Source organism: Amia ocellicauda, chromosome 2 (genome assembly GCF_036373705.1).
Source record: "Amia ocellicauda isolate fAmiCal2 chromosome 2, fAmiCal2.hap1, whole genome shotgun sequence".
NCBI lineage: Eukaryota > Metazoa > Chordata > Actinopteri > Amiiformes > Amiidae > Amia > Amia ocellicauda.
In genome coordinates, this window is record NC_089851.1 from 754,277 (window position 1) to 766,675 (window position 12,399).

The 12,399-nt window shown below is 44.5% G+C and overlaps 1 protein-coding gene across 4 annotated transcripts; it reads right to left on the reverse strand.

Moving 5' to 3' along the window:
* Positions 1–2,042: 2,042 nt before the first annotated feature.
* On the reverse strand, positions 2,043–11,700 carry LOC136760920 (alanine aminotransferase 2). Of its 4 annotated transcripts, none has more exons than XM_066716128.1 (11): positions 11,282–11,700; positions 10,730–10,819; positions 9,570–9,693; positions 8,865–8,998; positions 8,269–8,512; positions 7,088–7,167; positions 4,289–4,425; positions 3,849–4,023; positions 3,330–3,505; positions 3,130–3,242; positions 2,043–2,635 (listed from the first exon to the last, which is right to left on the reverse strand). In XM_066716128.1, exons 1-11 carry the CDS (start codon positions 11,402–11,404, stop codon positions 2,622–2,624), a joined length of 1,410 nt encoding a protein of 469 aa, XP_066572225.1. In that variant the 5' UTR covers positions 11,405–11,700; the 3' UTR covers positions 2,043–2,621. The 4 variants fall into 4 exon arrangements, with proteins under 4 accessions (XP_066572225.1, XP_066572222.1, XP_066572223.1 ...); XM_066716125.1 differs by having other exon boundaries at positions 3,330–3,485; positions 3,816–4,023; positions 11,282–11,699; XM_066716126.1 differs by having other exon boundaries at positions 3,330–3,485; positions 3,816–4,023; positions 9,585–9,693; positions 11,282–11,697.
* Positions 11,701–12,399: the final 699 nt, after the last annotated feature.

A 12,399-nucleotide genomic window follows, 5' to 3' on the forward strand; every position in this document is an offset into this window, starting at 1 on the left:
CCTGGCTTTTCACACTCAGGGTGGCTCCTGAAGTAACTGAGCAGGGCAGGGTACTGCTGCAGCATCCTATTGACCACCCTCTCCAAACTCAGCCATCTGGTAGGGCAGTGCTTGAGGATCGTCCTCTCCTCCACCTCTGCAAACAGCTGGAACTCTTTAAATTCAGCCCTCCTTTTGGAACTGGAATCACACCAAAGAACAACAAATATAAAATATGACACTGTACTGACATACAAAAATGTACTGACAAAATGCAATTATTAAAATAACATTACCCAAATAAAACTAGCAATAAGAACACTTCATACCTGTGCTCAAAGAAGTAGTAGATGTCAATCAAGATGTCATCCACTGGAACAGACATCACCTTGATGGCAGCTTTAGCGCAGAGGTTGGCCAGATGACAGATGCAGCCAAGGGTGAAAATATCCGGGTTCTTCTCTCGCAGACGAGACAGGATGGAGTTGTGCTGGCCCATCATCACATTGCAGGTGTCACTAGTAAATCCGACCATGTTCTTCCAGGGAATATTCTGCCCACTGTTTAAACAGTAAAAAATGACTAGAGTTACAATAAAAAAAAGATCTTATAATATTATTGAAAGTATTTCAATTAACAAAAAAACATTACACAGTAATAAAAAAAAAACGTGATCGCTTCTGTATCATTTTGGCTGGAAAAACGATGTTTCTCTAGCCTGTAGTCTATAAATCGGCCTTTTAAAAAAAGGATATTTTTTTTACATTAAAAATCACTTACTCAATCACTGTGGTAACTGCAGCAAACACATCCTCCGCTGTCCATCCAGAAAGCACTGGAAGGTCAAGGATCCTGGTGTTTGTTCCTGACTCCAGGTTGAAGAGCTGAACCAGCACGACAAAGCATTTATCATAGTTCTTGTCATTAATTTCATCAATGAGTAACGAAAACGGTCCATTTCTGGGTGGCCTTGGTTCATTTGCAGGCGAAGGCAGTGGCAGATTTCGAGTTAGGAAACATTTTCCTGACTAAATCAGTGAAATGGTCAGCAGTGGTCGATGGCAAATTATGATCCGCCAAAAACTTGCAACAAAATACCTCGGCCTCTGTCACACATTGGTCGAAATTCATCTTCTTGTTTTGCTGTCAAAATTGCTGATCGATGGGTATATGTTTCCGTTTGAAAATGTCTCACAACGTCAAATCGGCCTGATGCTGAAACTTTCACAGACTTCCTACATGCTTTACAATAAGCGAATTCTCTTCCTTCTTCTGAACTTGTGATCATCTTCTGGAACTCCTTGTCAGTCTCCCATTCAGGTTGGTAACGACCAAAGCAGATTTTGGGCTTTTTTGCTGGAGGTTTCAATGCCATTTTCACGTCTAGTTAAACTAAGTTTTCTCTACTGAATCTGTGAAATGAAACTGTTGATCCACGTTGAGGATATCCGCATGCGTGCAGCCCTCTACTTCCGCCTGATCAGTTACCGCGAGATACATTTACTGCCAGTTTGTTCTCAAACGAACCTTTTATTTTTTATTTACTTTTTTTTAGCGTAAGACCTTTGGCATACACCGTAAGACTTGAAAATTCTGTAAATTCATGTAAAACTTGACAGGTATGAATGTTTTAGCTCCCATAACACTGAGGAAAGTTGTCACTTTGACTTCATCTTCAATACCATTACCTGTCACAAAAAACTGGCCGAATGCTCCAATTTTTTAAAAAAATAATTATTATTATTACCTCCTCGTTTTCACCGCTTGTTTACTGTGTTATCAGGTATTTTCTTCTGTGTCGTAGCCCACTAACCTTTATTATTATTTACAGCATTGCAACTACTATCCTTGCCCTGTATATATCGTACACGGATATCAAACAGCCTCGTGCACGGCACAGCATTCAGTCTCACAACGATATGCGAACAAAGGAAGGATCGTACATTCAAAAATCAACGCCGCATAAGTCCATCCCATCCTCGTCGCCAGTTTCTTTGTTGTATCTTTGTTTCTCCTTATTTGTGCTTACATCCCATCATAGAAATGGACACGAAGAATTAAAGTAAACTCACGAGTACTTTTATTAACTGGGTAAGTCTGCATTACATGTTTCACCAGGAAGTGCTTAACTAACTACTAACAGTGATGCCCCATCATCCTTAGCGATGAAACTATGGAAACCCCCAAGGTACATACCTGGCCAGCCCCGATATACAACACAAAGAAGTAAAGCTGTATTACAGTGACAGACACACAGACAGGAGTAAAGCTACATAATAAGATGGAAAAATAAGCTTGACAGGACCGGTCAAATCAAACACACTCTCTCCATGTCACTTCCACTTCTTCCTCGTTCCTGCGTTGGCTAACTGCGCACAATCACCTGCACAAGTCACAATGTTATGCAATTCTCATAGTGCTAATATCATCAATTTGAGATTTATCAAGATCAATCACTCGATCAGACTCAGTGTTTGATTGGATATAATGTATTTATTCTGGTCAGTTTGTGTGCGGGTGTGCCTGCCTGTCTCCCTGAGTATGTGCATGTGTGTGTGTGTCTGGTTAGCAGAAGTCCTGCATGAATCTGTGATGGAAACTCTTCAGGCGTCTCAGCATTTCCTCCAGGGAGTCTGTGGGCATCAGGATGCACAGCCTGGGGAGACACAGCGCAGAGAGCCCTTAGGGCCGGAGCAGCACTCACACACACCACAGAGAGCCCTTAGAGCCGGAGCAGCACACAGACTGAAACAGCCAGTGCCTGGGACACTGCAGTGCTCAGAGAATGGAGAACAGAGGACTACAGTAGGGTTTCCAATCCAGTCTTCAGGGACATGAAGTGGTCACAACAGGCACCTTCGTGTCTATATTATAGCAAAGGCCAGGGTGTAACCAAAGGGTCATGGGATCAAATTCTGGTTGAGTCCCTGCTGCTATACCCCAAAATTCTGGGTGAGACCCTTGAGCAAGGTAACTTTCCCAAATTGATCCAATAATAACTAGCTTGCAATATAAAAAGCCAAAAAGAATTTGGATGACAGTGCGGCTGTGACTGGATGTAGTGCAGCTGTGACTGTGGCTGTGACTATGAGGCAAATGAAATGCACCCTGCTGGTGTCGCCCCACTCTGAGGCTCCTGTGGGGCTGTACCTGAGGTGGTAGGTGCCCTCCCTCTGGCCCAGGTCACAGCCAGGTCCTGCACACACTCCCTCCTCCTCCAGCAGCCGCATGCAGTAGAACAGGTCAGGCTCCAGCCCCAGCGCCTGGGCACAGAGAGCCAACAACAGTCACTCACACCTCCACTCCTATCAATGGCACAAGTGTGAGTGTGTGCACTTCCCAGAGCTCACCTTGGCCTGTTCCACGGCTCGGTGGGAGAGGTGCAGTCGGAGGAAGATTGTGATGCCGCCCTGGGGGGGCTGATAGCTGACCCCGGGGAGGCCGTCCGCTGTCTCTTGCACTCTGCGGACATTGTGGGCCAGCGTGTCCAAACTGGCCTGGCGCTCCTGCAGACAGGAGAGAGGCTCTGTCAGGGGCAGGGATATAGCAAAGCTTGAAAAGCAAAGCTTGAAATATATATGGAGATGGAGATAAATATATTGTAGTATGTAAACATACTAATAGATTTCAAAATTTTCAATCTATTAGTATGTTTACATACTACAATATATTTAAAATATATATTTCTGTCATAAATATTTTTACCAAATATAAAAATAATAGATATATTTCATAGGTGGTGGGGGGTTCATTCAGCAAAGTTTCTCTCAGTCATCTGACATGTCTTGCATGTCTGTGTGGTGCTGTGTCTGTGCCATGTCTGTGCCGATGATGACCTGGCCGGGTGGCTGGGTGCAGGGGGACCTCACCGCTCTGAAGGTGGTGTAGGAGGCGTCCCCGGGTTGCGGGGGGGCAGCCATGATGTCCAGGGCGATCTGGCCGATGATGGGAGCACAGCCCTCTTTGGCCACTATACTGGAGATGTGCTTCTTCACTTGGGGGTCAAGGTTCATGAACTCCACGTAGCCACAGCGCAGCCCACTCCTGCAGAGGTCAGGGTCAAGGTACAAGTCAGGTGTCAGATGTATAAACATCCCTTAGTATTGCAGTGCATTACAGTGCGTTACAGTGTGTTACGGAGTGTTACAGAGTGTTAAAGTGTGCAGTGCGTTACAGTGTGTTACAGATTATTACAGTGCATTACAGTGTTACAGAGCGTTACAGTGTGTCACAGAGTACAGATACTACATTACAGTATGTGCTTCACACACACACACACACACACACACACACACAGACGGACACTCACTCTCCCATGAAGCCCTTGGACACCGAGTGGACGGAGGCTAGCTGCACAGTGCTGGAGTACGGGGGGCCCATCTCACACAGCACCTTCTTATAGGAGACAAACTCTCTGTCCACACCGAACACTGTCTGCTGATACACCTGCAGCACAGAGACAGAGACACAGAGTAAGAATAGCAGTTAAAGTGGGGCCGGTATGCATACCGTAAAATAAATGGGGCGGTATGCCATACAGGCAAAAAAACTAAACATAAAACACATTTAAATATAATATTAGGTTTTTATTGTTGCACCCTGTTCGCACATCTTGTATTTGCCATCATCATAGCCCATTGTCTCTTTTCTTTTAGTGACAAAGAGAGAAAAAAACCTCACACTAGTCCTCACGGGAAATACGTTTACACGATTGACGTCTTCAGAGTTTGTACGAATGGCCTATATTTCATCGTTACAGTCCCCCGGAAACAGCTCTGCTGTCACTCCACCACCCACACAAATTAATTCAATATAATTATTAAAATAATTAAAACGAGGAAAACTACAAACCAGCATATTTTCATTTTATAGCCTTCCAAAGCAATGTAAACTTTCTAAAGTTGAGCAAAAAACATTGCCCACATCAACAGACGTATGCAAAGGTTTGGATGTTACAGAAGTACAAAATGCCATCGACACCAGTACCATGTCCGACAGGAATCAGCGTCTGTGTTCAACCTTTTCTGGACAGAAGACGAGTGACTCTCTGCGAGTAGATCATGTGATTACCCTGAGTGTTAAAATGAACAACAATATACAGTACCAGTCAAAAGTTATAGAACACCCCAATTTTTCCAGTTTATATTGTTCAAGTCCAGTGAATAACCTGAAATGGTACAAAGGTAAGCATTGAACTGCCAGTTTAGATTACCAAAAACTGAAAAATAATGTACATTTCAGAGTTATATACTGTGTTACTCCACCCTCTTAATGCATCATCCTCACTCCACCATCCCACTGTTCTCCACCAGAGGTCATCATCTCCCGAATTCTAACACGCCCTTCCCATTCACCAGCTCCACTCATTCCATTAACACTCCACACCACCATGTGCACCTGCAGTGTTCAGTCTGCACCCTCATTGGCATCTCACATCCCTGTTCCCTGCTTCACTCTGCTCTCTATTTAAACCCCTCTCTCCCTGTATTCAATGCTAAGTCTTGCTCTTCCTTGTGTTGACATTTCTAAGCATTCTTCCCAGTATTTACCTGTGCCTTGTTTACAACCTTTGCTTTCCTGCCCCAACTACCGCCTCTTGGATTCCCTCTACTGTCTTGTTTGTACCATCACCCAACCTCCTGCCTGTCCTCTTGACGACTACTCTGCATGTACCCTCAGATCCTGTTTTATGGCTCTTGACCCTCACCCGTTTCGACTCTTCTCTGCCTCTCCGCACCTGGGTTCTTCCGTTCTGTGCCTAGTCCTCAGTAACACTTAAGCATTATTTGGCAGTGTGACGCGCAGCTCCTGTACATAGAAGTCACACTGTATTCCTAAAATGCGCACATTGTTTGAAAGCTTATTCATTTGGCTACCAGTGTGTTTCATTTTCAAACACATCCGATTCACAGTGTCCATGTCATCTGCCGTCACTCAGAGCCCAGGGGGGAAACGCGTCATTCAGACGGTCACAGATCACTCCGTTTCGATCGGATTTCTTTGCAAATGTGCTTGCTTTGTTCAGAAAAAACTAATGATTAACCCAGTATATATTATTTGATGTTCTATCAAACACAGAGAAGTTCAGATCCAATTATGTAAAATCGTTGTGCATTAGTACACTGTAAACAGAGTTTTCCATCTTGACATTTTGAGCTCTCTACGGGTGTGTGTTGCTTCTACCAAAACGTGGATGCTCTTGTTTTGATTAGTAGACTGTCTGGTTCCAGAATAATATTTAGAGATAAGAGATTTTGTATTCCTATTCAGACTCAAGTATCCCCCCACCTCCCCATTTCAGAATGCGGATTTGGTGCCTTTTAAGGGTGCCAGAGGGGTTTGTTAGCTTAAGGGGATACATTTTGTTAAACAAAACGATTCCATGATTTATTTTTTATCTCCAATTGTTTATTTGTTCTATGGTTTAATTTCAGAGTACACTGAGACATTAAACCGCATACATTTCAATAAAAACTAACAAATGGAGGTGTTCTAAAACTTTTGACTGGTATTGTATATAGATCACAGTTTGAGTCAGTAAGTCACACTCTACCTTTTACGTTTTATCGTTAGTGATTTATTTTTGATCATTAGTGTTAAATGTGTTGTATAATTTTCAAAGTCTGAATTTGAGAAAAAACTGACTACACAATGTATTTTTCTTAATTCTCTTTTCTTTACTCTGGGGTTGACTTTATTTACCTAATATGAGAGCGTTTCGTAAAACGTTTTGTATCACAATTAAGCAAAAAAAGAACATGATTGTTTTATAATACAATAATCTCCAATAACGTACACAAATAAAACCCGTAAACAACGTGAATCCCCTGCCCAAAAAACACAAATTGTATATTTTTTTCTACTATTTTTCTGATAGAGACAGTGAGTGTGAGAGAGTCTGTATGTGTGAGAGAGAGATAGAGAGATAGAGAGAGAAATAGCTGATCTGGGAAAAGGGATTTCGACCTTCAATGACCAAAACCAGCTGGGGTCTTGGGCTTTGTAATTATCACCTTTAAACAGCAAACAGGACAGACACAACAGACAGACACAAACGAATGAACAAACACACAAAAACACAGTCACACCAACTCAGAGACTCTGTCACCTCGTCCACCAGCAGGAACAGGCTCTCCTCAGCAGCGAGTCGGATCACCTCTTCAATGGACTCCCTGCTCTGCACGTGACCTATCAGGACATAGAGGCTTTATGAATACAGGCTCTGCTCTCTGAGACTGAGAAATGGGTCCTAAGTGCATGAAATGCCTGAGAGTGATGCCAATTTGGTCCTACTTTTACTCTTAGGAGTAAAAGCTATTCATAAAGATTCTTTAGAATTAAAAGTACACTAGACCTGCATCTTTCACGGGGGTTAGGCAACTATCACCCCCTGTGCAAAGCCAAATCTTTGTACAGCCAAGACTACTATTATAAACACTGCCAGTCCTGAGAACACATCCCTACTGTGAAGCATGGTGGTGCAGTATCATGCTATGGGGATGCTTCTCTGAGTCAGGTCCTGGAAACCTTGTAAAGATAGAAGTCAAAATGGATGTGGCAAAGTACAGAGAAACCCTGATAAAAAACCTGCTGAAGTATGCAATATTCTTGAAATAGTTGAAAATTGCTGTTCACCAAAAGTCCCAAATTGAACAATTTTGCAAAAAAGAATGGGCAATTATTGTTGTGTCCAGATGTGCAGAGCTGGTAGAGACTTAACCACATAGACTCATAGCTGTAATTGCTACCAAAGGTGCCTCTACCAAATATTGATTACGTATGCATTCAAGTATGTTCTGTTTTGTATTTGTAATTAATTTAGAACAATTTGCAGATTATATTTTTCATTTTGAAATTATGGACATTTTCTGTGTTGATCAGTGGCAAAAACTCCGGATTAAATCCACTCTGATTTCATGTGAGATGTGGAAAAGTCCAAGGGGGCAAATACTTTTGAGAGCCACAGTACAATGGAAGGATGAATATGTTTTATGTATATTTTATATGTGTGCAGACTCTCCATCCACGCTCTCATCATGAACTCTGCCTGTCACAGACGCCTCCAAGCATGAGCTTCCACAGCACTGTCACCCTCGCTGGCCAAGGAGCAGCTGCTCAGAGGTGTTTGCGTTGTTTTGGTACAGGCTGTGTGAGAATGTCTCGTCTGCACAGAATCTGAAAAGTGCTTGCAGACTAATCTGAGCCCCTGTCTGCAGGCATTTTAAGAAGGGGAAGAGGGAGGAAGATTTGACACACAACTATACAGTTTCCAACAGTCTGTAGTCCTACCTGTGGGGTTCCCTGGGTTGACGAAGTACAGTGCTCTGGGGCTGCAGCGCCCCCTGGCGTCTCGGAGGGCTCTTTGCAGCTCCTCCCGCTCCAGCACCCAGCCCCGCTCCTCCGAGAGCTGGAAGGGCAGCGGCACCCCCCCCAGCGCCCACACTGCCTGGGTGAAGCGGGGGTGGCAGGGCACGGGCACCAGCACCCCTGTCTGAGAGACGCCCTCACCATGGAGCAGCACCTTCAAAACCCGCTGAACAGAGAGATGGGGGAGAGAGAGAGGAATGGAGAGAGAGAGGGAGCAGAAGAGAGAGTTATAGCAGGAAGTCAGTTGTATAATATCACTTTAGACTTAGCCTGAGATGCAGGAACAGAACCGCCACCAGGAGGGCAGACAGGCAGTTAGAAAACAGACACATAAGACTTCAGACAGAGAGGTGGGCAGGTAGGGAAACAGACAGACAGGCACAGAGGTAGACATAGAAGCAGAAAATAAGTGGACTGAACAGAGGGGCAGACAAACAGACAAAAACAAGACAGACTGCCAGGTAGACAGAGAGAGAGAACACAGGAAGATAGACAGACAAGATGACAGACAGACTGACCATGAGGGCGACATGGGAGCCTGACTGGATGAAGATGTTGTCGGAATCAGAGATCACCCCCCCGTCCCGCCGCTGGAGGGACTCAGCCACACTGCGCCGCACCGCATCCAGCCCCAAGGGGCAAGAATAGGACCCTGACGCCAACACAAAGAGAGAGAGAAAGAGAGAGATTGGGAGAATAAAGACAGCAGTGGAGAAGAGCAAAGAGCATGAATAGAGACTCAGACTCACAGAGTCACACACACACACTCTCTAAGAGTCAAGCAGACACACTCAGAGACACACAGACACATACAGATGGACATGAAGATATATACAGAGACCCAGACACACACAGAGAAACGTACCCAAAACTCATATACCAGTGGTTCCCAAACCGGTCCTGGGGGTCCCCCTACCCTGCTGGTTTTTGTTCCAACTGTGCTCTCAATTACTTAATTGAACCTTAATTGAACTAATTTCCTAAATCAGAGACTTTTAATTATTTTAAACAGTATGGGTTTTAAGTTAAGTATAGAATTATATTAAAAAACGTATTGAAGAAACAACTATTTTCTTACACAATTTAAAAAGTAAAATCTAAGCAGATTGTTACTTCAATTAAGGTTCAATTAAGTAATTGAGAGCTTGGTTGGAACAAAAACCAGCAGGGTAGGGGGTCCCCCAGGACCAGTTTGGGAACCACTGACATACACGGTCACTCACAACAGAGACACATACCAACACTGCTTCCCTCACACTCTCCCAGCAGCCTCTGGGCTCTCTGCCTGACGTCAGAGGGCAGCCGGTCACTGTGGAGTAGCTCTGGGTACAGACAGGCTGCCATTACCTGCCCACACACAGAGGGACAGAGAGAGAGAGAGAGAGAGAGAGAGAGAGAGAGAGAGACTCATAGATAAAACACATAGACACACATGGACACTCACACAATCAGCTAGAGCTGTCCTGTAAATGACACTTGAACAATGACGGGAACAATATCTGAGCCTCTCAACAAAGGTGATCATAAAACTGACACATGGATCAGCGGACAATCCATGCATTGCCCAGTCCATGCACTGAAAAGTCCACACATTGTCCAGTCCATGCACTGAAAAGTCCACACATTGTCCAGTCCATGCACTGAAAAGTCCACACATTGTCCAGTCCATGCACTGAAAAGTCCACACATTGCCCAGTCCATGCATTGAAAAGTCCACACATTGCCCAGTCCATGCATTGCAACTTAGCTGTTAAATTGCACTTTATCAAGTTTTCATCGTACAACTTGCTTTTACAGTGCTGGTACTCGTGTTGTTTATATTGTTTGCGCCTATGTCCCTTCCCCTGAGCTATTAACTATGACTCCACATCTTCTCTGCAATCAGTAGCTCACGAATCTAGAATGAAGGACTTGCATTTATTGTATATTTTCTTATGCACTTATGTAATTTTTAACTTGTAATTTGTGCTATGTTTTGATTTGTAATTCTAGACTGTATTGCACTTTTAAAATGCTCTTCGTCTGCCCTGGATAAGGACGTCTGCTAATAAATAAATAAATAAATAAATAATAATAATAATGATAATAATAATAATAATAATAATAATAATAATAATAATAATAATAATAATAAATTGTAAAGTCCATACATTGTAAAGTCCTTACACCGAACATGTAACGCAGTGGACCTTCACCACCCTGCTTACAGTAGGTGTCATTACCACTAGAGCAGTGTCCGTCACACAGCAGCCCTTGCAGTCCAGTGCGCTCCAGTGCAGCGCTGGGGCACAGCCCCCTCTGTCCTGCGGCACTGAGCAGTGCTGCTGTGTGATACAGGGAGCCGGCTGCACTTGTCATGGTGTACAGCAGGGGGCAGAGTTACCTGGCGAACGAAGGTGATGGGCTGCATGCCAGCCCCATGGCTGTCTCCAGAGCTGACTATGATTACATCTGGAAAGGGCTTCACCGCCCCCTGGTGCAGAGAGAGACAAACAGGAGCCATGTTGCGGCAAGCTATAATGAAGCTATGATTCATTGCAACAATACTATGCTGCCCTGCACTATCACTGCATTATCACTGCCCTGCACTACCACTGTACTGCACTGCACTATCACTGTACTGCACTATCACTGCACTGCATTATCACTGCCCTGCACTACCACTGTACTGCACTGCACTATCACTGTACTGCACTATCACTGTACTGCACTATCACTGCACTGCATTATCACTGCACTGCATTATCACTGCCCTGCACTACCACTGTACTGCACTGCATTATCACTGCCCTGCACTATCACTGTACTGCACTCTCACTGCCCTGCATTATCACTGCACTTCACTATCACTTCTAATCAATTATGTACTATTTGTATTCCTGTGCTGAGCTGTACTGTAAAGCCATTTACTGAGCTACACTGCACTGTACTGTACCTGCTCCAGCTCTCTCGTGATCTCTCCAGCTCGTCTGACCAGAATGTCCGTCTTCGAGGTGGGTATGCACCTGACCATGGGGTTGACCTCTGTCAGGGTCAGCACTTTTCCCTTGGTGGCCATCTCTCAGTGACCTCTGACCCCTTTCCCCTGACCTGATGACGAGGAGTCCTTCCAGAAGCTCAGGAACAGATCAGAGACAGAGAATATGAAACAGCGACACACACAGACCTACACTCACACTTTCTAACTCTGACACACACACACACACACACATACTGAGACACACACTCAGTAAATCATTCTTCCTTGTTTTCTTCCTATGTCTAGTACAGGTTTAGCTTGGTTATTCATTTCCTGTAGCAGCAGTAAATGATACACAGCAGACTTCAGCCCTTCGGCTGTCCATTGTGGGAGGGTCTGAGTCCCTGCAAAACCTAAGGTGGGAAACTCGAGTAATGGGTTAATGCCAGAGGTATTCATTAAAATATGCCTTGCAATGCTATGCCTCTTGTAAGGAGAAACCCTTCTGTGTGATCCCAGATTTGACCCTGTTCTCAAGTGAACTTAATATGCAGGACGTGTACAGTTTAATTTGATCTATAATGCACACATACAATAAACACACAGACTATGCTGTCACTAGGGCTGAGATTGTGTAGCAGAAACAAGTCAGAGTTTATCTGTCGCAGTGTCAGGTGTGTCGTCTCAGTACAGGTGGCTGTGAAGACTCTGTGTGTCTGTCTCTCACCAGGGGACTCGACTCGACTGCACTCTCTCTCTCTCTCTCTCTCTCTCTCTCTCTCTCTCTCTCTCCATCACTGCGATTGATTCCAATTTCATCAAACTGAATAATGGATACTCCTATGTGACAGGCTGCTGTCTGTAACGGCACGGCTGCTGCTGGCGCCCGCTGATTAGGTGCTCATGTGCCGCAGCTGTGTTGTCCGCTCCCTCGCACACAGGCTTTGGACTCACTGCTGCGAGCAATGAGCACTGAGGCGACTGTGATGTCCCCGAAGGAGGCAGCTAACCCGATGAGAAGGACTGACACTACAACCACTGACTGCCCGGAGCACCCTGTTTGTGTGGACTTTTGTGGGCTTGTTTTTGTTTGC